Here is a 22,931-nt window from a genome sequence, read left to right as displayed (position 1 = left end):
TTTTTTGTCCAAACAGTACATCCTGTCAGGCTCTGATGACTTCAACCTCTACATGTGGAGAATTCCTGCAGATCCAGAAGCAGGTGAGTGTATCCTGTGTAGCCCAGTACTAATTCACTCTGTTGACCTTGCCCTGAAAGGACAGATATGTAGCTAAAGAGGAAGATGTTTCTTTTTTAACATATAAGCAGTTTATCAGAAAAGTGACCAAAGGAAATTGTAAAATAAAAATTAGAAGCTAGATTTAACTGTAACCTTCACACATAGCCTTATCTGCTATCTCAGACTTTTTTCTCCTTAGAAGCTGTCTTTAGACCTCATAGATTTCCTTTATGTCTGTTTTCCTCTCTCCTATTTCACACCTGGAATATTTTTATCTTGTAAATGCTTCTCCTGTGTTATCCATCTCCATGTTCCAGCTTCTTACTCTATAGACAGTTGCTAGAACCTCTTCCATTCCTTTGGTCTCCCTGGTGATGTTAACTAAAGGGAGGCTTTCCCTGGGGTTTGTCTGACCCTATACATCAAAGCACTTAGGAAGAAATATTTCTGCATTTGCTGTAGATGTATTCCAAGAAAAGCCTGCAGCTTTCCATGAATTTGGTTCTAGGCCATCTGAGCTTTCAGATGACGTAGATCATTCCTCATTCTTGATAATGGTGCCCTCACATGCTCAGGAGGGTGTTACATTGGTTGCTACCTGCTGGTAGAAAAATGTCTTGTTTTTTATACCCAGACAGCTCAATACAGCCATCTGTTCCTGGAAATACAATGGCATCAAGCTGGAAAATGGCCACTAGGAAAGTAATAGAGGACTATGTCAAGTATATTATACAAAATGTATCTAGTGCTCAGAGTTTAGGGAAGTTTTTGGCTTTGCCTGTTACTGAATTAACAATATTGTTACTAAACATGTATCTTTGAAAACTTGTTGAAGCTTACACTTTGGGCATAGCTATCCTGTTGTTGCGGTCTGGTCACTAAACAACTTATGAAAAACCTTTTCCCTTTCTGGAATTTGGAAAGCCTGAGTGAAGCAGCTTACTTTTGAAGCACAACCAGATGAGGCAGCAGCAGTCTATATGAACAAAAAGGGGTGCTCTAGCTCTAGATGCAGTTCTGTATTAAAACAGTTTTCTAGGGCCCCCACCTGTAAGTCCTACGTGGATACACTGCAGAAATTATCTTTGGGTTTAATTATATCTTTCACCTGATCTTGAGAAGCTTTTAATTATTAAGTCAGGGTACCTTTTTTAAAAATTCTTATAAAAATAAATGTAACACAACATCTGCCAATTCAGCATTTTTCAGGTGTACAATTTAGTAATACCAGTTACATTAATCATGTTGTGCAACTGTCACCCAGAATTGTTGCCAAATTTCCCGTCACCATAAACTGAAACTCAAGTCAATGTGACTTTTAAAACAGAAGTTGGATAATCCCCCAGGGACTGTTCTCTGGAATCTTTTTCACATTTGGATAAAGACAGAAGGCGAAAAGAATTAGCAATAGTGTTGTAGATTTTTTCCCTCTCTCTGCTGACTTCTGTACTAACTTAGGGTAGGGTGATTTTAGTAGTTTAGAAGGGCTGTTGTTAGGCTGCCCTCTTAAGCAGATAATTGTGCAGTCCCTCGCTTGGCAGGACCTGATGCTTGATTTGGCATTGCAATATTAAAACTGAGGAATGGATACTCAGACTTCCCAAGGAAAAGAATCTATTTCTAGATTCTCAAATTGTGTGTATTCTTTCATAAAATTGATATTTCTGAAAAGGCATCCATCTTCTTTTTTCTCCTTCCCCTTCCCATTTGTTCTCCTCCCACCTTTACTAAAAGGCCATCTGAACCATACCGTACGTTACCCTGAGATGTAAAAACCTCCAAGGTACTAAAAAATCAAAAGACCATAACCTGATTCTCCCGTCTTTTCTTCTTAAGGGATGCACTTAAAATAAATTGCTTCTTTTTATATATGGTTGGTGGTACAGTGGCTAAGAGCTCGGTTGCTAACCAAAAGGTTGGCAGTTTGAATCCACCAGCCACTCCTTGGAAACTCTATGGAGCAATGCTACCCTATCCTATAGGGCCACTGTGAGTTGGAATCGACTCGACAGCAATGTTTTTTTGTTTTTTTGAGGTAGTTTTTATAAAAATTAAAAGTATATTTGTTGTTTTGATCAGTTGTGTTCCAATAATAATTGTAATGATAAATCCAAGAGAAAAATTTTAATACTTAAAGCCTTATGGTCACAGTAAGTAAAGAAATGGAAAGTTTCTAGCCACGTAGAAGCCATTATGCGCCCTCCTCTAATCATAGTCCCTTCCCTTCCCTCACACTTTTATTGAGGAATAACCTAATATCTGAACTTAAACCTCTGCTAGGATGCCTGCCACAATAAGTTGCTGTAGTCTCAGGATAGCTCCAGTGATTAGAAAGTTCTTAGATTAAGCTGTACTCTATTCCCGTGTAGTCCCTTGAGTGGTGATTTACTAAGAACAGACCTTGTCCCTCTTCATCGTACTAGCCTATTAGTCATTTGAAGGTAGCGCCTGTGTCCCCCCCACCATATTCTCCAGAGACAGCATTCCAAGTTTATTTAGTAGTTCCTCAAAGAAACGTTGCTATACTGATTTCTTTCCTCTAAATTTGTGCCAACTCTGTTTAAGTATTGACTGAACAAATTCAGTGGATGTGGTCTGATTGGGCCAGAGAAAATCTGTGGCTTCTTGATTGTGCTACATAGTGTTTGAGAAAGTACACCCAGGATCCCATAAGCTTTTTGGAGACCATACAGACTCATGATCTACTTATATTATACTTAGCGTTGGCTAGAAGCCCCACTGTTTCCACATGGGCTGTGATTGGTCTTGGATTCCCATCCTTTACTTGTATGCTTGGGTTTCTTTGTATTTAAGGACAGACCCTTGTGATTTTCCCTCTTGTTGGATTCACTAACCGGTAGTTGAAGGGTTTGTTTTCTCTGGATCAGCTTTCAGCATTACATCATCCATCTGTCATAGCAAGCCTGTCCCTTTGATCATCATCTTGCTCTGCATATAACTAAAGCACCTTTCTGGGTGATTTTTAGCAAGCCTTGGCTCATTTGGGGCTTCTGCCTACCTGGCAGTGTTCTGACAGAACCCACCTTGTTCTTTTCTTTGTTCTTGTTTGTGTTTCTTTCCTTTTTCTTTCTATTCTTCTTCTTTCTTGTGTTTTTTCACTCCTTTTGATATTTTTGTGATTAAGTACTTCGTAATGTAACACTGGAGCCCTGGTGGCTCAGTGGTTAAGAGCTCGGCTTCTAACCAAAAGGTCAGCAGTTCAAATTCACCAGCTGCTGCTTGGAAACCCTATAGGGCACTTCTACCCTGTCCTATAGGGTCACTATGAGTTGGAATTGAGTCAATGGCAATGGGTTTATTTATTTTTTTTAATATAACACTGGTACATAATTTTTAAAGGAAATATTATAAAAACTTATTTTAAAAAAACGGCACAGCAGTTCTTTTTTCTCTCTTCCTGTAACATGCTCATAATATTTTACAGTTTTTTCAATTTTGGTCATCCTCTATTGACTTTCTACTATAGCAATTAACCAGTTTCCCAAAAGAGGAATCTTCGATCTCCAACTTGGAGGGTATTTGCCTGGTTAAACTATGGTTCTAGAAGCCAAGCAGGGGAATGGGGCTAGGAGTCTCACAGAGCTATACACAGGTGTTTGTTTAATTCCACCCCCTGCTGTGCCTGGTGTCCACCAATGCAAAGCCTCTTTAGGTGAACTCCAGCTGGCAACCCATTCGCCCCAGGCTTCTGCACGTGTGAGGAAGGGGCAGCTTCCTGGTCATGTGGGCAGAGGGGAAGAGCTGTGTAGCACAACTACTCTTCCTACAGGCTTCCAGTTCATCCTGCTTCAGTCCTCCTCTTCACCCTGGCATTTGGGGGAACTGGCACCTCCAATTTTTATGTATAATCTCTGTTTTTAAATAATGGGGAGTAGTTTTAAAAAATATTCAGCAAGGCTCAGCAAGTCAAAACGAATCATCTGCAAGCTAGATACAGCCCTTAGGTTCTAGCTTTGAATCTTTAGCCTACTGCCTCTTTGACTTAAACAGTTATGGAAGGAAGAAGAGCACACTTTCTCTGTATGCAAGTTTGTTAAATATAAAATAATAAGGCAGGCTAATATATAAGGGGAAGCTGGCTTGGTTTTATAGACCCAGAACTTGATTTAGATCACAAACAATCAGCATTTATTGAATGCCTGCTGTGTGCTTCACAATGCATACCAGATACTGAGAGAACTACATGGAGAGCAGTCCTGAGTGTGAGCCAAAGGCATAGGCATCTCTCCCCGCACCCCACTCCTGCTCAGAAAGACTGTCAATCATTGAGGAAATTTTTCTGCTACACAAACTTAAAAGATGAAAATTTACTGTATAAACATACTACCTTCGGAATTGGCTGAATAATTGATATGGGGCTTCTTGGTGTGCTGAAATATCATTTCAAGATATAAAACGTGTACCCACAGTAAAACTTGCTAGCTGGCAAGATCAGGCCCAATTTTTTAGATGATATCAACTCATTTCTAAGACCTCTTTGAAAATTAGAAGAAGGAAAAGAACTGGGAATTTTGCTGTGGCAAAGAAAAAGCCAATGGACTTTTTTTTTTTTTTTTCTGATGAGAATGTGCTATATCTCAAGTAGGTAGGAAGAATACCTGTTTTTATGTGATAATTCTGAAATTAAAATAAACATATCAAGTAAAAGTAGAATAAAAGTTGCATATAGAGCTAGTGTTGTTGGAAGGAGAATTAGGTTTAAAATTATATCTGGATTCAAGTCCACACTGCTAGCAACTAGCTGACTGGGTGTTCCTAGGTAAGTAAAAAAATATATATATATAGTAATTGTCTGAGCCTCAGTTCCTCCTGTAAAATGTTCCAATCTGCTTCATATTGTGAGATGATTTAACAGACTTGGAAGCTTTTAGAAAGCTATATGCTTTCAAACGCAAGATGTGATTATTACGTATAAGAGATCAGCGTAGATCCATAATTTCTAAAGCCTTTTCTCCCTAGTGACTTAGGTATGGAAGTAATGGGTTTGGCAAAGTGTAGAGGAGGTGAGTGTCTCTTGAAAATATTCATATTGTCTTTACCTTCCCTTTCCCCAATTCTTGTTGGAAAGGGCTTTAGGGTTTTCACAGGTAGAATTGCTTTTCCTGAGATATGCCTCTACGCTGAGGCCTTACTATTTATGGAAAATAGCATAATGTAATAGAGTCGGCCTGGGTTTAAATTCCTGATCCATTCATTTAGTTGGGGGTTGTGGAAAAATTTTTCAACCTTACCAAACTTAAGTTTCTTCATCCGTAAAATGTTGTTATGGATAACAGCAACAATACCAACCTTCTTAGGTTATTGTGAGGGAATACTTAGTAGCTATTCAATGATTGTTATTCCTCATTAACCACGTACTTTCCTTTTAAAAACTCCTTAGAAGCCAAGACATTATCCTTCTTTAGTGCCCTCCTGAATGCCCTGTTGAGTTGTTCTTGCATGAACGTTACTCTTGATACATCAGTAGTTCGAGAGGGGAAGTTATATGATAAATTTTCCCCTCAAGGGAGAGGAAAACTCACAGTTTCACCACCAGTTTCACTCCCATTGCCAGTAGGCTGATGAAGTAGGCTGCAAACAGCTGGAAACATGTTATCATGGGCTTGCATATGTGTGCATGCTTTGTCTCTCCTTTTTCTAAACTTACTTTCATTCCCCCTGAGTTAAGGCCTGGGCATCTGGTTTTTCCTCCCACACAATTAGAAGAACAACTGTTTCTAATTGGCCACAAGTAGCTGGTTGCAAACACTTCTGAAGTATAGATGATGAAAGAAGAATTCAGTGTAATTGACGTTTTTTGTGCAATTAAGCCATGCTGCCTGTGGAACTCTTTGAGCCTTACTGACAGGACTTCCTCTCCCCATCTGGCTTTTTTTCAGCTCTTAAGTGGTTACGTGGTTCCCAGGAGGCGGCCACTGTGCTCTCTGTATTGTCAGTACCCTTGGTTGTACTTCCCTCTGTGGTTTGAAACTTGGAGACCCCGGGACTCTTCCTTCAGTTCTTTTGGAATTGTTAGAGGTCATCTGGACACCTCTTCTAGAAGTACCCAGGAAATGGAATAGTCTCTTCCCCTCATAGCAGTAAATCTTAGTTCTACCAGTGGAGTCAGAAATGAAACGATATTTACAAGGCCTCATTTTGGCAGATGATAACTTTATTTTCCTTCAAGCCCTGCTCCAGAAAAAATGAAGAGATTTCTTTCCATTTGTTCACTCATTATGTTTTGACTTTAGGTAAGACATTATGCAAAGCCCTATGGACAGAGTAAAAGATAAACACATCCTTGCCCTCAAAGAGCTTCCAGTGTAAGAAGGAATGAGAAAAGAGTGTGTGTGTATGCACACACGTGTGATTTTAAAATGGGCTCTGGGGCTTATAAAAGTGGGTAATTAAGAGGGACATGAAGAGACCATAGGAGATGTGGAAAGTTTTCATGGAATTAGCATTTCAAAGGACTTTGTATAAAACCATAATTATCTGTTACTTCAAGGGTAGAATTGACATTTAAAATAATCTAATCCTAGTGTATATGTTGGAGCCCTGGTGGCACAGTGGTTAAGAGCTTGGCTGCTAACCAAAAGGTCAGCAGTTCGAATCTACCAGCTGCTGCTCCTTGGAAACCCTATGAGGCAGTTTTACTCTGTCCTGTAGGGTCACTATGAGTTGGAATCGACTCAACAGCAGTGGGAGGGTTTTAGTACATATTTTGGACTCCCTTGGTGATACAAATGATCAATGCACTCGATTGCTAACCAAAAGATTGGAGGTTCAAGTCTACCCAGAAGTGCTGTGGGAAAAAGGCCTGGCAATTACTTCCAAAAAGTCAGCCACCAAAAACCCTATGCAGCACAGTTCTACTCTTACACACAGGACACACTGTGAGTCAGAATCTACTTGACAGCAAGTATTTTTGTAAGTAGATTTTTAATTGCTAATTCTGTTCCTGTAATGATTACAGGACTATACAGGGTTTCTATTCTGTCCTGACCCTTAAGAGTCTTGAGGGGATAAACTTCCCTGGCTGACTGTTGTGAAAGAGGGAGGTGGTGGGTAAGGAAGGAAAGGGAAGTAAGGACCTGTTGTGGATTGAATCATGTCCCCCAAAAATATGTGTATCAATTTGGCTAGGCCATGATTCCCAGTATTGTGTGGTTGTCTCATGTGATTGTCTCATGTGATTTTCCTATGTGTTGTAAATCTTGTCACTATAATGTTAATGAAATGGATTAGCAGCAGTTATGTTGACAAGATCTACAAGATTAGATTGTCTTTTAAGCCAGTCTCTTTTGAGATATATAAGAGAGAAGTAAGCAGAGAGACATGGGGACCTAATATCACCAAGAAAGCAGCACCGGGAGCAGAGCTCAGCTTCTGGATTCGGGGTTCCTGCACGGAGAAGCTCTTAGAACAGGAAAGAATGACAAGGACCTTCCCCTGAGTCCACAGAGAGAGAAAGCCTTCCCCTGGAGCTGACACCCTGAATTTGGACTTGTAGCCTACTAGACTGTGAGAGAATAAATTTCTCTTTGTTAAAGTCATCCACTCGTGGTATTTCTGTCAGGATCTATCCACTTAACTTCTTGTGTTGTCTGGGGGCATTTGGCCTTAGCATTTTAGAAAAGTCTTCATCTGGATTCTAAGCAAAGTGTTTTCTCTGAGTACTAGGATCCTGGAGTCCCCTAAGGAAGTGAATGAGTCACTGATGCTGGAATCCTGTGAGATGGCCAGCTCTCATTTTCTTTTCCAAAGCCCTGCAGTAGAATAGATAAGACAGGTTATAAACCTGCCCCACCTCACCAGCATCTCTTCTGAACTGAAGGAAAGATGGATATATGGGTGCTTTACCCTCTACTTGTGAAGGAGACCTACAAAATGGTGCCACTATGTTTGGCTGAGCCATCCAGAACAGATGGCCCAGAGAAATGGCTGTTGGTTTGTACTCTTGATTGTGTTTCTAAGGGAGTAAGATAAGTAGGGGTGGATATGTGTGCATGTGCACACATACATGCACATACACAACTCTGTGTGTGCTTAAGGAAGGGTTTAGTGAATCAGGGCCACTCACGTTTTGTAGTAGTCTGAATTACAAATATCTAAAGTATATGTTTAAGTGATTTTTTTTGCCTTATCTCTATAGACAGAAGAATTATATAAACAAAAGGCAGCTCAGGAATGAGCTTTTTGCTGAGTATGTGCTATTTTATTCATTGATGCCCATGATTAATTATTAGATTATAACTCAGGAATACTGGTTGCATAGTAGTTAAGTGCTTGGCTGCTAACTAAAAGGTCCGTGGTCCAAACCTACCAGCCGTTCCTTGGGAGAAAGGTGTGGCAGTCCGCTCGCATAAAGATTTACAGCCTTAGAAACTCTACGGAGCAGTTCTACTCTGTCCTATAGGGTAGCTAAGAGTTGAAATCAACTCAACAGCAGTGAGATTGGTTTTTTGTTTAAATCATGACTTGGCTAGGCAACCATGGGGCAAAGGTGATCCTCACTTGGACCTTCACCTGCAGCCTTGGAGAATACCCTGACTGCTTCACAGAGAGAGTAGGCGGTCCATGTAGTTCTTGGAAAAAATATTCCCTGCATAACTCCTTCCAACATGATCCTGCTGATGACTGGCACAATCTGGCCAGGTAATGGAGGAGAGGTGACCCCCGGTTCTTACTGATACTGGCCCAAACCAAACCAAACACACTGCCGTCGAGTCGATTCCGACTCATAGCAACCCTGTAGGACAGAGTAGAACCGCCCAATAGAGTTCCCAAGGAGTGCCTGGCGGATTCGAACTGCCGACCTGTTGTTTAGCAGCCGTAGCATTTAACCACTACGCCACCAGGGTTTCCGGTGATACTGGCATCTTAACTTAAACATTTTAGACTAAAGTATGAGCTATCTGGTTTATACAGATCTCCAGGACTAATAATTTATTCTCTAAAAATCACTGTATTGAAACTATATAGTAGCAGTTGTATTCGGTCATTTGAAACCTAGAAGCTAGGAAAGAAACTAGTAGAGAGAGCCTCTCTGGAGCTCATTCATTGGTATGATGCTGTGTACACAGCCTTGGTTACCTTAAACAAATGGCAGGAATAATTCTTCCTGTACCTGTTTTTATCATCACTCTATTGGCTCTATTGACTTCCTCCTCTTTTTCAGATTTCCTAGCTACCGATTTGGGTAGGAGGAAGGAGAAAAGCACTATATTAAATTTGCTGCCAACAAGAGAAAGGAGATGAGGTCACAGTGCATGAAAGAGCAATAGAAGCAGTTTTTCCATGGTCTGAATTTTCAGGCATTGATACCCTTCAATTATTCTTTAGATCTGAAAGCTGTTATAATTGTACTCCCAGGAACCATGAAGGAAAGAATGATTTGGCTGATAAATTTTAGTTCTATGGTAGCTAATTCTCAAGACATGAGACCCTCTATCTGTCCTCCTTTGGTGGTACTTATTCCAAAATCGCCCTCTCCTCAAACACTATCCATTCAAGAAGGGTTTACTGAGCACTGGCAGCAGTTGAGGCACTGTGTCCCAGGTTCTGATGCGCAAGGGTAAATAAGACAGATCCAGTCTCATGGAGTATGCAGTGTTAACAGTGTGATGAAAATCCCTATGGTCATACTTTAGAGCTTGTGCTCAAATATCACTGCATAGAAACTCCTGTCCCCCTCCCCCACCCCTTTTAATTCAGGACTTTGACAGAAAACCAACCTGTTTGATAACTGCCAGAAAGATTTAGAAATCAGTTATGAGCCTGCCTCTATCCCTATTCAAACCGTCTCATCCCCTAAAGGCAGCTGATATATGGTGGAAAAGGATATTAGGCATTGAAGCCAAACAGACTCTAGTTCCAATCCTGGCTCTTCCATTTACCAGCTGTATAATTTAGAAGAAAGTCACTTAAATTCCTTTTCATGGAGGCAGTAGGAATAAACAAAATTGGTACTAGGTTTAACCCAATATTTCTTTGCTAGTCACCATCCTAATGAGGGTCGGGGTAGGAGTAGGATGTTGGAAAAGACGAATTTAGAGGAGACCTATGAACATCAACCCTATTCAGAAGAGAAATACCACCCAGATGAACTCTTTGGTGGGGGTGGGGTGTGGGCGGGTAAGATTCCTGTATTAAGACAACTGTTTTAGGTTTCTTAAATTTCTGTGGATCCCTTTTCTCAAGTTTATTTTTGTTTTGATTAGGCCTTAGTCACCTTCACCTCTTCCCTCCCCACCTTGGGAACCCAGCATACATAACCTACCCAAGGGTTCCCACTATGGCAGCCTACCTCAGGATTTGACCTTTCCTTAACCTTTTTCTCCATAAAAATGCACCAGTCCTATGTTTTAGTTGGAAACCATGGTGGCGCAAAAGGTCAGCAGTTCTGATCCATCAGGTGCTCCTTGGAAACTCTATGGGGCAGTTCTACTCTGTCCTATAGGGTTGCAATGAGTCAGAATCAGCTCAACTGCAGTGGGTTTGGTTTTTGTTTGGTATGTCCTAGCCACTCTTTTCCTTCATGGTTTATTAACAAACCTGGTGTTGGACTGAGGTGTGAATAGCTTTAAATCTATTATCTATCCTAGATAATTCCAATATTAATAATGTCAAATATGGGGTAAAATTTAGGCAAAGGTCATTTTGTCACTCAACAAGTAGAGCAAGCTGGCTAAGCTATAGTCAAGGGGCAGATCAGTACAGTCTGAAACCTCTTGCTGTCTTAAAAAAGATAAGTATATGACAATAAGGAGGGATAGAGTGTCATGGATTGAATTGTGTCCCCCCTAAACATCTGTTGACTTGGCTAGGCCATGATTCCCAGTATTGTGATTGTCACCATTTTGTCATCTGCTGTGATTTTCCTATGTGTTGTAAATTCTATCTCTGTGATATTGATGAGACGGGATTAGTGGCAGTTATGTTGAGGCAGGACCCAATCTATAAGACTGGAGTGTGTCTTGAGCTAATCTCTTTTGAGATATAAAAGAGAGAAGCGAGCAGAGAGATGAGGGACCTCATACCACCAAGAAAGCAGCACCAGGAGTAGGGTATGTCCTTTGGACCTGGGGTTCGTGCACCTGAGAAGTTCCTCGACTAGGGAAAGATGGATAACAAGGACCTTCCTCCAGAGCTGACAGAGAGACAAAGCCTTCCACTGGAGCTGACACCCTGAATTTGGACTTGTAACCTACTAGACTGTGAGAGAATAAATTTATCTTTGTTAAAGCCATCCACTTGTGGTATTCCTTTTATAGCAGCACTAGATAACTAAGATAGATAGCCTCCAGGAGGCAAAAGAGGAGTTGTGTCAGGAGCTCAGAAGCAGAATACAACTTCTCCAGAGCCAGCAGATTATTTCTGTGGAAGGGATGTCGTTCTAGTCATTTTCCCTCCAGTGACTGAGACAATGAGAAACATTTCAAATGAGTATTTGAACAAGGTGGAGTTGGGAGTGGGTTAGAGGCACGTGGAACAGGTATTGCCTGATGACACCTATGGCCTTGGTAGGGACTTGCTTTTGGTAGGGACCGAGAAGGTATTTGTTGCTCAAACTATGTGTACTGACCCATTGAGGATTGCTCAAATTGACTCTGTTTTATATAGTTTAGAACTTGGGTGTGGGGCGTATGTGCTCTGTGTGGGTGTGATACTCTTACCAGTGAAGTTGAACCTTTGAAACTATCTCAGATTCATGAACGATGACATCTTCATCTATAAGTTCTAGACCTCTGGTATTTTTCTCAGTCTTTGAAGAAGAAAAGCCAGCTTTCTGTCAGTGGTATCTTAACTTTCATCCACGCATGGTATCTTTAAGGCCCACTCTCTAATTCAGAGTCCAAACACTTGGACCTTCTTATTATGAAGGAGCTTATGAAAGTGACCCAAATCTCCTTTCTTCATCCTTAGTTCTCCCTGCTGTTGGGGGTGGGATGGAATGGGAGGGGTATTCTCTCCATTATTTTTCCCATTTGTTTATGTTTGTTTTGGGTTTTTTTGCTATCCTCATCGTAGAAATTGAGGGTAAATGCATCAGAGATGCTTTTTGTGCATTTGAGTAATTAAATGCCTCTGAAGCTACATATCCCTGGCTCTGCTGCCTAACTGTTTCCAAGCAGTTCAGTCTCACTTTGCTCATGACTAGCCTTTTCTAAGGTAACACTTGGATTCTGTCTTGGGGATCAAAAACTTGAGAAATGTTTTAAGTGGCTTTGGCTTCATTGACAATGGAATTGCAGTGGGTGGGTGTGGGCAATACTTAAAGGCTAAATAAAGGCTTTTGGTAAGAGCACAAACTGCTAAGAGAGGTTTCATCTTCCCTCTTTCCATAGCAACTTTATCTGTAAGATTAAGCGTTCTACTGGTAGTATGGTTAATAAAAAGTCTCAGCTCCCGTTCAGAGCTGTTTATCTGCCATTACTGAAACCTATTTACATTCATCCATTTCATTGCTTGGTTTTTGTTTCCTTCTTTCTCCCCAGGTGGCATTGGTAGGGTGGTCAACGGAGCCTTCATGGTGCTGAAGGGGCATCGATCTATTGTTAACCAGGTCCGGTTTAATCCCCACACCTACATGATCTGCTCTTCTGGTGTAGAAAAGATTATCAAGGTGAGGCATGTTCCCCTTCTGTCCTTTTAGAGAAATTATTACAATTCATAATTCAAAGTCTTTGGAACAATATATGTAGGACCTCATATCTAGATGTACTAAAGGTGTATCAAAATTCTCAATGATTTTGACATATTACAAAATATAGGAAAATTGATATGGTCTGAAACTGAGGGCCCCAGCCCATCACTCTCATTCCAGCTGCTAGTAACCCTTCGATCTTTTTCTGTATCTGAGGAAATAAATGAAGGTTCAGGGCAAATGATGAATTCTAGAGGACCCTATGATAACTTGGCTTTTAAATACGGATAGATGGTATTCCCCGCAAAAGTTAAAATACCACAATTATTATTTTTTTTCTGAAGTGACATTGAAAATTTGAGAGTTTTCAGGAAAACAAAAGGTAAAAATTGATTTGTTAATGATTTGGTAGTTTTCATTTTCCTTTGTTTTTTGTGTGTTTTGGACTATCCAGAGTTCAGCCAAGTTGTATTTGATGGCAGCGGGCAGCTATCAGAGATCTTACATTGGTCAATAGTTTTATTTGCCCTTAGTTCAACTTTATTTAGGCTTTGTTGGTCCTGTGGGTCAGAGCTGATTTCTGTGGCTGCACACATTTCCTCATAGGGCTAAAACGAGGCCTCTAGATTATTTATACTGACTTTTTCTTAACCATCCAGAGTCACGCAGCTCATTCATGGTAAAGCCAGGATAAAAGCCTATCCTTTGTTCTTCCCAGTATACTGCCACATTCACCATGTAGTGAGAAGGCAGTGGACTGCCTGATGTCCTGTCAAGCCCTGTCCCTTGCATTGCTTTTCCTCCTCTTTTGGCCGGTGACCAGTGGGCTGTCACTGTGATGTGTCCTCTCTAGGACCGTTGACATCATTCTTTTTCTCAGAGTTCTCCTTTAGAAGAGAGATTCCTGTTTGGCTGTGTACTCTGAGATGCTTCTGTGCTAAGTTTCCCCAATTACTGTTTAGTCAACTGAAGTCCTTACCCTTAAGGTCATAGATTGGAAGCTAGCCAAGTTCCCAGAGGAGAGCAAGAAGAAAATGTTTTCTCTATGAGGTTATCCAGACTGAACTAGAGAGCTCACTGCCCTCAGATTCCCATGAGACCTGAACCCTGCCCCACCAGGAGGCAGGGTTAACCATCTGAACCCTTAAGAAGTCAGCACAGATGGACCATAGTGAGGGGGAAAGCAAAATGCTCTGGAGTTCTCAGCTTTGCTGTCTCAGGTGCTGTCTGGTTGGGAATGGCATAAATTTAAAGTATTGCAGGAAGGGATGTGGGAAGGAAAAGGATGAGGCCAAGTGAAATGCTGGCCTCATCTGTCTATTGGAATTAACTGCCCTTGTCTGTACGCATAACATTCAGAAAGGCCATTGAGTCTCTGCAGCCTTAAGCATTATTCTGAGTCTCTCTCCCACCTGTAAAGTGAGGAGGCTAATGGTCACTTGGCACCCTGGAGTGCCATGTGAATTACTTGTGCCTGACTATTTTAACAAATGTTACTTTTCTACTTATTTTTGAGGGGCTGAGTAACTCAAAGTGCCACATGCCACCTTGTGCTAGTCCAGCCTGAGATCTATTTTTCTGTCTCACTTCACTCTACTTTCTCCCTGTCCTTATCCTTTTCTGCCCCCTTCTAATCCAGAGGAGAAAGGTGCTGTTATCAGGTTTAGCCTCTTACTTGTCACTCAAAATAGGTCTTCTATTCCTCAGGATGCCCATACTCACCAAAAGAGGGGGTTCATTTTGCAGTTAATCAGTTGAGAGAGGGCAAGATGGGGCAAATTCTGACTTTTTTTCCCAAAGACCAATTTTATTTATTCACCACATACTTGTGATATACCTACTGTGTCCCACTTGTGCTAGGCCCTGTGGGGAACACAAAGGTAAAGGTAACAAAGGTCCTCCTAGGAATTAATGAGCCAGTAGGAAAGATAAGAAATAAAAATAACTTTAAAAAAAAAAGGTACACAAGAGATATAAGCAAAGTGCTAGGGAGATTAGAGGAAGGAGGGATTTGTTCCTATCTGGAGTAATCTCTGTGTAGATAATATTTGAGCTGGATTTTGAAGAATAGGTAAGACTTCAGAAGGAACGAATAAGATAGAAAGGACATTTCAAGTAGAAGGAATGGATATTTATGTATTTCATTGGATCAATAAATAGTTATTGACCACCTACTTGTGTCAGGCATTGAGCTTATGAACAAATGCTCAAAAGCAGGATAGTATGGGACCCATTCAGAATACAACTACCTGAAGAGCATGAGAAGGGGAGTACTAAGAGATAAGGCTGGGAAAGTTCGCCAGAGACAGGCTCAGAGGGTCCTGGAAGCCGGATTAGAGAGTGTGGAGAGCCCCTGAATAGCAGTTGAGGACCTTTACTGTGTAGTTTTTCTCAGTAGATGGACAAATTTCTAAGTTCAGTATAGTAGCGCAAGGAGAGAAGAAAGCTCAGAGCTGCTACATAAAGCTTGTGATGGTCACTTGTGTAGATCAGAACACTTGGTACATAATTGCTTTCCATTTCAATGATGTTTGAATAAGAATTGAACTGTATCCTTTTCCTTAGCAGCCTCTAGAGCTAAACTTTTCTCTGGACTTGGAGAAAGAGCTACTTATCTATCCCTCCTTTTTCTCAAGAACCATGTGCCATTGGGCAACACATCTAGCCACATTTAAGATATAACAGGGAATTGTTCTTCCATTGCCTCACTTGTGAATTGCTGAGTTTCAGTGTAGGCAAATCAACAATTTTACAAATGTTTGAAGTTAATATTTTAAGGATGAGGGCCATCATAATAAGGAAAGTCAGTACTTTTGAGATTCAAAAGTCTCCCCAATGATGGGTCTAAAACTTTCTGGTTGTAGCACTCAGCTGCCAAATGAAAGAGAAAGAGAATAAACACACATTTATTTGTGCTTTGAAGTCACTTGCCTAGGGCCATGTGAAGCGGTGGAAGCTGGGGTTCCCTACTTGTTCTACCTGTCCCACAGCTCTAAACTACAAGTTCCTTGAGGACTGAAGACTGGTTGTCTGCGATGGAGGTTTTGTTTCGCTCTAAATCTTAGAATTGGATGATACCATGTAATTCACTTTTAAGATGAGGGAGCTGTGCTTCACTCAAGGTCACCAGCTAGCTAGGAGCTGAGTGAGAACTTAAATCAAGTCTCCTTCCTCCTGGTCTAGCATTTTGTTCCATTACTTCATGCTTTAGGAATGAATAGTCTATCTCAGCTTAATACATTTCAGAGCCCAAGTAAAAGGCGACATTCAGTGTTATGATTTTCATTTCTAAAGTGAAAACATAGATGGCTGGTTAATAATAGATTATTAGAACTTCAGTAGATTATTAGGACCTTCAAACTGGCTTATTGAGTAGTTGAGCCAGCATCTCACCACTAATATTTTGTGTTTCTGTTAACAAATTCTTCATTTCTATGAAATACAAATTGGCTTATCCTCATATTAGAAAATATGTTTAGTAACATTTTGCCACTTTTTTAAACTGAGAAGGTGAGAGAATTGGTCAAGAATTAAGAATAAGACCCAGAAACCATTCTAAGGGCTTTGCCCTTTTGGACCCCTTGGCTTCCTTTCTAAGCCACCACTCTTTTTATTCCCTCAGACATCGGTTTGCAGAGACAGTTATTTATAACTCAAGCCCAGTGCTGGAAGCCATGTCTTTTAGGAAGTTGTGGGTTAAGAAAGCCCTCCAGACAAATCCTTTATTTCCCACTATTTATAACTATATCCTGAAAGAGCCCTGGTGGCCTAGTGGTACCTGCCCATGACTTATTAAATCAGACTCTCTAAGAGTGGGCTCAGAAGTCAGCATTGTAATTACGTATTTCAGGTGATTCTTAAAACACTCTAAAGCTTGAGAACTGCTGCCTTAAAACTCCCCTGGGTGAGCTTATGAAGCGAGAGAGGGGTGAACACCTGGAGAGTTGTAGGCGGTTGAAGGAGGAACGAATTTGAGTTTGGAATTGGTGACAAGAAGCTAATCAGCCCCTCTTGAACTGGGGGTTCTCCAAGGAGACACTCCCGAGATATTGTCAAGTAAAGCACAGCTGGAACTGGGGAACTGGAACAGGCCTCAGCAGAGTTCTTACAAGGAGAGGAATTTGCCCTTAGACAGCTTTGGGGAAACAAAGCCAGTGTCTTGATGGGGAATGGTGAATGAGGGGCCACTGTCTTCTGGGTCGTATGCCATCTAAAGATAGACACCAGCCTGTCAGGCAGGAAAGTTGCCTAGAATTTCATCTGAGTTGCCATGGCTACAGGCTGATGTAACTGAGCTTTTCTATGCTGGTCCGTGGACCAGTCTGGCAGTCTTTATAGTGTAGTGTAGTTGGTTAAGACCTGGTCCTTTGCATTCAGATGTACTTGAGTTTGAATCCTAGTTTTGTACTTTTGGGCTATAAGCTCATATCCCTGACCAAGGAGTGGAGGGGTGATAAGGGACGGGACTACAGTCACCTCTTTTTGAGGGAAGATGTCCTGCCTATTCAACTGCAGCTAACAGAAGAGTTGGAGAACAAGCCAACAGCTCCCTAGTTAAGAGAACTCAGTTTCCTGGGTAACTGATGCCTGCGCATCCTAGAGGGAACTGCAGTGTAGGCAGTTGGCTATTCTTATCAAGCTCCAGTAAGCAACTCCTTTAAGTTAAAAATAGAGATGTTGCAGTTAGGGAGAAGTGGAGCTAGTAGATGAAATTTTAACTGTCGCAGAGGACTGACTGCTGGGTCTGTTTCACTTTGGAAAAGCAAAAGCAGCAACTCTCTGCACAGCTTCAGTCTTCTGAACGTTTTAAACACATTGACCAATCTTCAAGTCATCCTAAATCCTCTGAGATTATGTAGAGGGGAGTATTGTAATTTCCAAGCTACAGACAGAGGAAACTGATGGAGAAGGGAGGTTGAGGGGGAATGTGGCGTGTGATTATTTTGGGCCTGAAGACAAGACTTAGGTGCCCTGACACTTGGTTAATGCTATGCCCTAGACCATGCTTTTTCCCTCACCTTACTCTAGAAGCCTCAGTTTTCATGTGCAGCCCACATAATCCAGACTGTGAAGGATATATTTTTAAAGTTGGTTAGCAGATCCTGGCCAAATGACAGGTAGGGTCTGGGGAAGCTTTGCCTTGGTATACTTTATCACTGCTAGCTTTAGAATACTTTCCAATCAGTTCCTGGTTGCTTTTGTTTTTCTTCTGTGTAGATCTGGAGCCCATACAAGCAGCCAGGATGTACTGGAGACCTGGACGGTAGGATTGAGGATGATTCACGCTGCCTCTATACCCATGAAGAGTACATCAGCCTTGTGCTGAACAGCGGGAGTGGCCTATCACATGACTATGCCAACCAGTCAGTGCAGGAGGACCCCCGGATGATGGCCTTCTTTGATTCCCTGGTGCGCCGAGAGATCGAGGGCTGGAGCTCTGACTCAGACAGTGACCTCAGCGAGAGTACTATCCTCCAGCTGCATGCTGGGGTCAGCGAGCGCTCAGGCTACACGGACTCAGAGTCTTCAGCTTCACTGCCCCACTCCCCTCCCCCCACAGTGGATGAGTCTGCTGACAATGCCTTCCACCTGGGGCCCCTGCGGGTCACCACCACAAACACTGTGGCGTCTACGCCACCACCACCTACGTGCGAGGATCCTGCCTCTCGCCAGCAGCGTTTGTCTGCTCTGCGGCGCTACCAGGACAAGCGCCTCCTGGCCCTTTCCAATGAGTCTGATTCTGAAGAGAACGCCTGTGAGGTTGAACTGGACACAGACCTCTTTCCCCGGCCGCGGTCACCCAGCCCTGAGGACGAGTCCAGCAGCTCCAGCAGCTCCAGCAGCTCAGAGGATGAGGAGGAGCTAAATGAACGCCGAGCCTCCACCCGGCAGCGAAACGCCATGCGGCGCCGGCAGAAGACGCCCCGAGAAGAGAGGCCTAGTGCCCTAACCAAGCCCACCAGCACCTACATTGGAGAAGACAACTACGATTACCCCCAGATCAAAGTGGACGACCTCTCCTCCTCCCCTGCTTCCTCCCCTGAGCGGAGCACTTCCACTTCGGAGATTCAGCCGAGCAGGGCGTCACCAACCTCCGACATAGAGTCAGTTGAGCGAAAAATTTATAAAGCTTACAAGTGGCTCCGCTACTCCTATATCTCCTACTCAAATAACAAAGATGGAGAGACCTCCCTGGCAACTGGGGAGGCAGATGATGGGAGAGCAGGAACCAGCCGCAAGGACAACCCAGTCCCTTCTTCCAGTAAGGAAGTCTGTCTAAACACAGCCATGGGCCAGAGAAACCAAGACCTGCCTCCTGAAGGCCGCAGCAAAGATGCTTTTAAAGAAGGGACTTCTACTAGAAACCCCAGCAATGGCCCAGGCCATGAGCACAGCAGCCACACTTGGGCAGAGATGCCAGAGGGCACCTCTCAGGACACTAACAATAGTGGCTCTGTAGAACACTCTTTTGAAACCAAGAAGCTCAATGGAAAAGCCTTGAGCAAGGCCCTGAGCAGCCGGGCTGAGGAGCCTCCCTCTCCTCCTGTCCCCAAGGCATCTGGCTCTACTCCCAGCAGTGGGTCTGGCAACTGTCCCAGGACCCAGTCTGATGACAACGAAGAGAGGAGCCTTGAAACCATCTGTGCCAACCATAACAATGGACGCTTACACCCCCGTCCCCCTCACCCCCACAACAATGGGCAGAACTTTGGGGAACTGGAGACGATGGCTTATTCTTCGCCAGGACATTCAGACACTGACCACGATAACTTGTCCTTGACAGGGACTCTTCTACACAGAGATTGTTGTGGGTCTGAAATGGCCTGTGAGACCCCCAGTGCTGGCACAAGAGAGGATCCGACCGATCCCCCAGCCACAGACAGCAGCAGCAGGGGTGTTCACGGCCACAGTGGCCTCAAAAGGCACCGAGTAGAATTGGAAGATGGAGATCCAGAGAATTCTTCCTCAGAGAAGAAATTAAAGACATGATAAATACAAAGGGGAGGGGGGAAAGGCTACGAAAAGTAGCTTTACCAAAAAAGAAAAAGAAAAACAAATCCTGTTTAGTGAACACAGAGGAAAGAAAAAAGTATTAAAGGCACGTAAAAACCAGGGCCTGAAATTTTGTGTCTGACGTAGCTCCCTTCTATTCAACAATGGGTCTGAATGTTTAGTTGGCTGTTGGCTGGCTGTAAGAAAGGGAAAAAAAAAAAATCCAAGTGATTCCTCTAATGAGGCTTAAAGCATACATTGTGTACCTGTGCAGGGTTCTGTTAAAGTAAATTCTTGTTGAGACATTTGACTTGTTCTTGTGTATGTGTGCATCAGCACGCATGAGTTCAGCCTCTTTGCCTAGCTGTCTCATAAGACTTTTAGTTCTCCATCAGAATGGATCTATGGATGTGTAGTTTTTGCCATCTCATCCAGTTTACATGCCATAGGTGTCCTGGCTTAATGATGAGTGCCTGTTAAGTTAGGTTGTGCTGCCACTGAATTGTGGATTTATGCTGGGAGAATAGAGAGAGAATGGAAACAGACTTTCAGCCCATTGGTTGGGCTGGAGAGGAAAGCATGGTTGCATTCTTAAAGGAACCTTCCATGTTCTCTCTAAGTAGCACTTCTTCTTTGAGCGTTTAATGTGGACATACTTAAAGGTGGAACATTTTTAATGCTAACGAGAGGTTAGTACTTAAGATCAAATTCAAGGAGGACATAAATCCCTGATAAATCTCACTGTTTGCAAATTGAATAATGCTCCAACTCATACTCTATGGAGGCCATAAAATATGACTAGTTGTGGGTAACACACTTTAACAGTTAGGTAGTAGTTCCTAAAGGCGCTCAAAAAGCCACAGGTGCTTCCTTGGCCCCGTGTGATGGATCTAGGCATATTGAAAGAGAGCTCTCAAGAGCTTTGTGTTGAACTACTAAAGTGAAAGTTTATAGGTGTGTTAAAGAAGAAGAGTAGTGACGAGGAGAGTGTGGTACTAGATTCATTTAATTCAACCCAAAACTTCTGGTCGAAATTGGTGGGACTGGCATCTTCCCTCAGGCTTGCAGTTGACAGAGGCTGTGGTGTTCTGACTAGACCTTGCAGAGCAGTAGGCAGCTCAAAGTCACAGATTCTTACTGAGTAGATCTGCTAGGAGGCACAGGGTGTGAGAGAGGAGTTTGTGGTTAAAACTCATGGCTCCCAGAAGAGACTCAATTGCACTGAGGTAGATGATTGAGGGGGAAATGACCAAGCGATTTTCAGTGGTGGTTACAGTCACCTGGGTATCAATGAAGGGCTATGGAAGACAAGAAGAGCTAGGAATGACCAGATATCTTGTTGGCGTAGATGTCCTGTAAAGGCAGGACAGTATTGGCGAGAAATGAGGAAGAGAGAGAGAAGAGAAATACAGCTTTCATGTGTGCAAAGGTGCCAGACAACTAGTAGCCCAATCGGAATTGGCTTAGGGAGGACCTCATGGGTGCCTGATGTGGCCTCACTGACCCAGCCCTCCATTTAGAGGAGGACCTGGCCTGCTGGAACTGGGATGGGGAGAGACAGCCTGTGGAGGATGAAGACTTGGATGAATGCAGGCACTGGGGGAGGGGGATTATTTATAAAAAGAAGGTTGTTGATCTAAGCCAAAAGGAGATGTCATCCTGCTAAGCTTTTTGCACAAGGAAAGATGTGCCTGGTATGTGTGATGCAACTTGGGTGTGAAAATACTGTCTTGGAAGAAGAAGACGTTTTCTGTCAGCAGTGTGAGTAGCAGTGGGGAAGCTTTCAATTTAACAACTGTAATCTTATTGGGGGAGTGGGAAAGTGATTCTGTAACCAACATTAGAATTACTTTGGACTTGTAATCAAAATGGTTCTATGATTTGTCTTTGACTATTCAGATAATTGTAAATTCTGGTTTTATAAGCCCGAGTCATTTTACATTTGCTTTTCCAAAATTTATTAAATTGGAGTTTTTTAATCCTTTAATACAAAAAAAAAAAAAAAGATACAATCACTCAGTGTGTGTTTCTCTTCCCCTTCCCAGTCAGCTTACCCAATCGTTTATTTTAATCTCATCAGTAGGTTACCTCTCTGACTTCTCTAAGGACAACCCACATATCTTCCTGGAGAAAAAGAAATAGGTTAAAGTTCCCATGGGAACTAACTACCTGGTAGTTACAGTTCCCAAATGCAGAACTTGATCTTTTCACATTAAAAGCCTTAATCGCTTTTGGGTACCCAAAAGAGAGTCTGTTCATTCTGGTTAACTTTAGATCCAAGAAAGATCCTTTTTAGCAAGGATTTCCTTCCATCCTTGAGAGAGATTTTCTTCCCAGCACCCCAGGTTCAGCTAACCAGGAAATAGACCCCACGAGATACCCCATAGCAGCAGGCTGACCAATGCTTGTTTTCCTAGCCACTCCACCCTCATTTCCAGAGATCTCGTGCCTGTGATTGTGGTCCTGGAGACCTCGTGGGAACCACCTCTAGGGTCCCTTTTCGTTTTCCCAAGCCCTTATAAAATTCAAACCCCAACTTTGGAGGCACATTAAAAATTACTTGACAGTGCCTGTTACGTTTTCTCTGCATCCTGCACATAAAGCTTGAAGGATTTGGTCCAGATAGGTAACACCTTCTCTCCACTTGATTTTCCAGCTGGTTTTGTAAGAGATTCCCGTGTCTCTAAGGCAGCAGGTAAATGGGATGTTGGCTTTGGGCAAATGAAGATTGCAACTGTGTTTGATCTAATTAATCTGAGTCTTGTTTGTACATCAAGGTGCCTTCCTCTGCTGAAGCCTTACTTCCTCACAAGCCCTGCCTCTTCTCACCTAGCAACGGTTAAACTCTTCTCCTGTGTATATGCAAATAAACCTATTATTCACTTCTCCTGTCTTCCTCTTCTCTTCCAGGGAAGACTTGGTTGCTTAGACACCCCCTCCTCCTTCTTTTCTGTTTTAATTCTTGCCTGTTCAAATCACTGGAGGGTGGGAGGGTAGTATTTTTTAGCCCGAGGACAGTTTTAGCCTAGATGGAAACTAGATTCAAAGCTACTGAAAAAAAAAAAAGCTTATTGCCATCAAGTTGATTGTGACTCATAGGGACCCTATAGGACAGAGTAGAACTGCCTTATAGGGTTTCCAAGGAGCAGCTGGTGGATTCAAACTGCTGACCTTTTGGCTAGCA

At 42.5% G+C, this 22,931-nt stretch overlaps 1 protein-coding gene across 2 annotated transcripts in view; it reads left to right on the top strand.

Moving 5' to 3' along the window:
• Nucleotides 1-20,008, top strand: part of DCAF5 (DDB1 and CUL4 associated factor 5) — a 104,646-nt gene extending 84,638 nt beyond the window's left edge. For both annotated transcript variants that reach the window (XM_064292633.1, XM_064292632.1), the window contains exons 7-9: nucleotides 17-83; nucleotides 12,606-12,733; nucleotides 17,972-20,008. In XM_064292633.1, the coding sequence (XP_064148703.1) occupies nucleotides 17-83; nucleotides 12,606-12,733; nucleotides 17,972-19,744 (1,968 nt within the window). In that variant the 3' untranslated portion in view covers nucleotides 19,745-20,008. The remainder of the gene's footprint in view (nucleotides 1-16; nucleotides 84-12,605; nucleotides 12,734-17,971) is intronic.
• The last annotated feature ends 2,923 nt before the right edge of the window (nucleotides 20,009-22,931 follow it).

This window comes from Loxodonta africana, chromosome 10 (assembly GCF_030014295.1).
Source record: "Loxodonta africana isolate mLoxAfr1 chromosome 10, mLoxAfr1.hap2, whole genome shotgun sequence".
Taxonomy (NCBI): Eukaryota; Metazoa; Chordata; class Mammalia; order Proboscidea; family Elephantidae; genus Loxodonta; species Loxodonta africana.
This window is presented reverse-complemented; position numbering and strand designations above follow the sequence as displayed.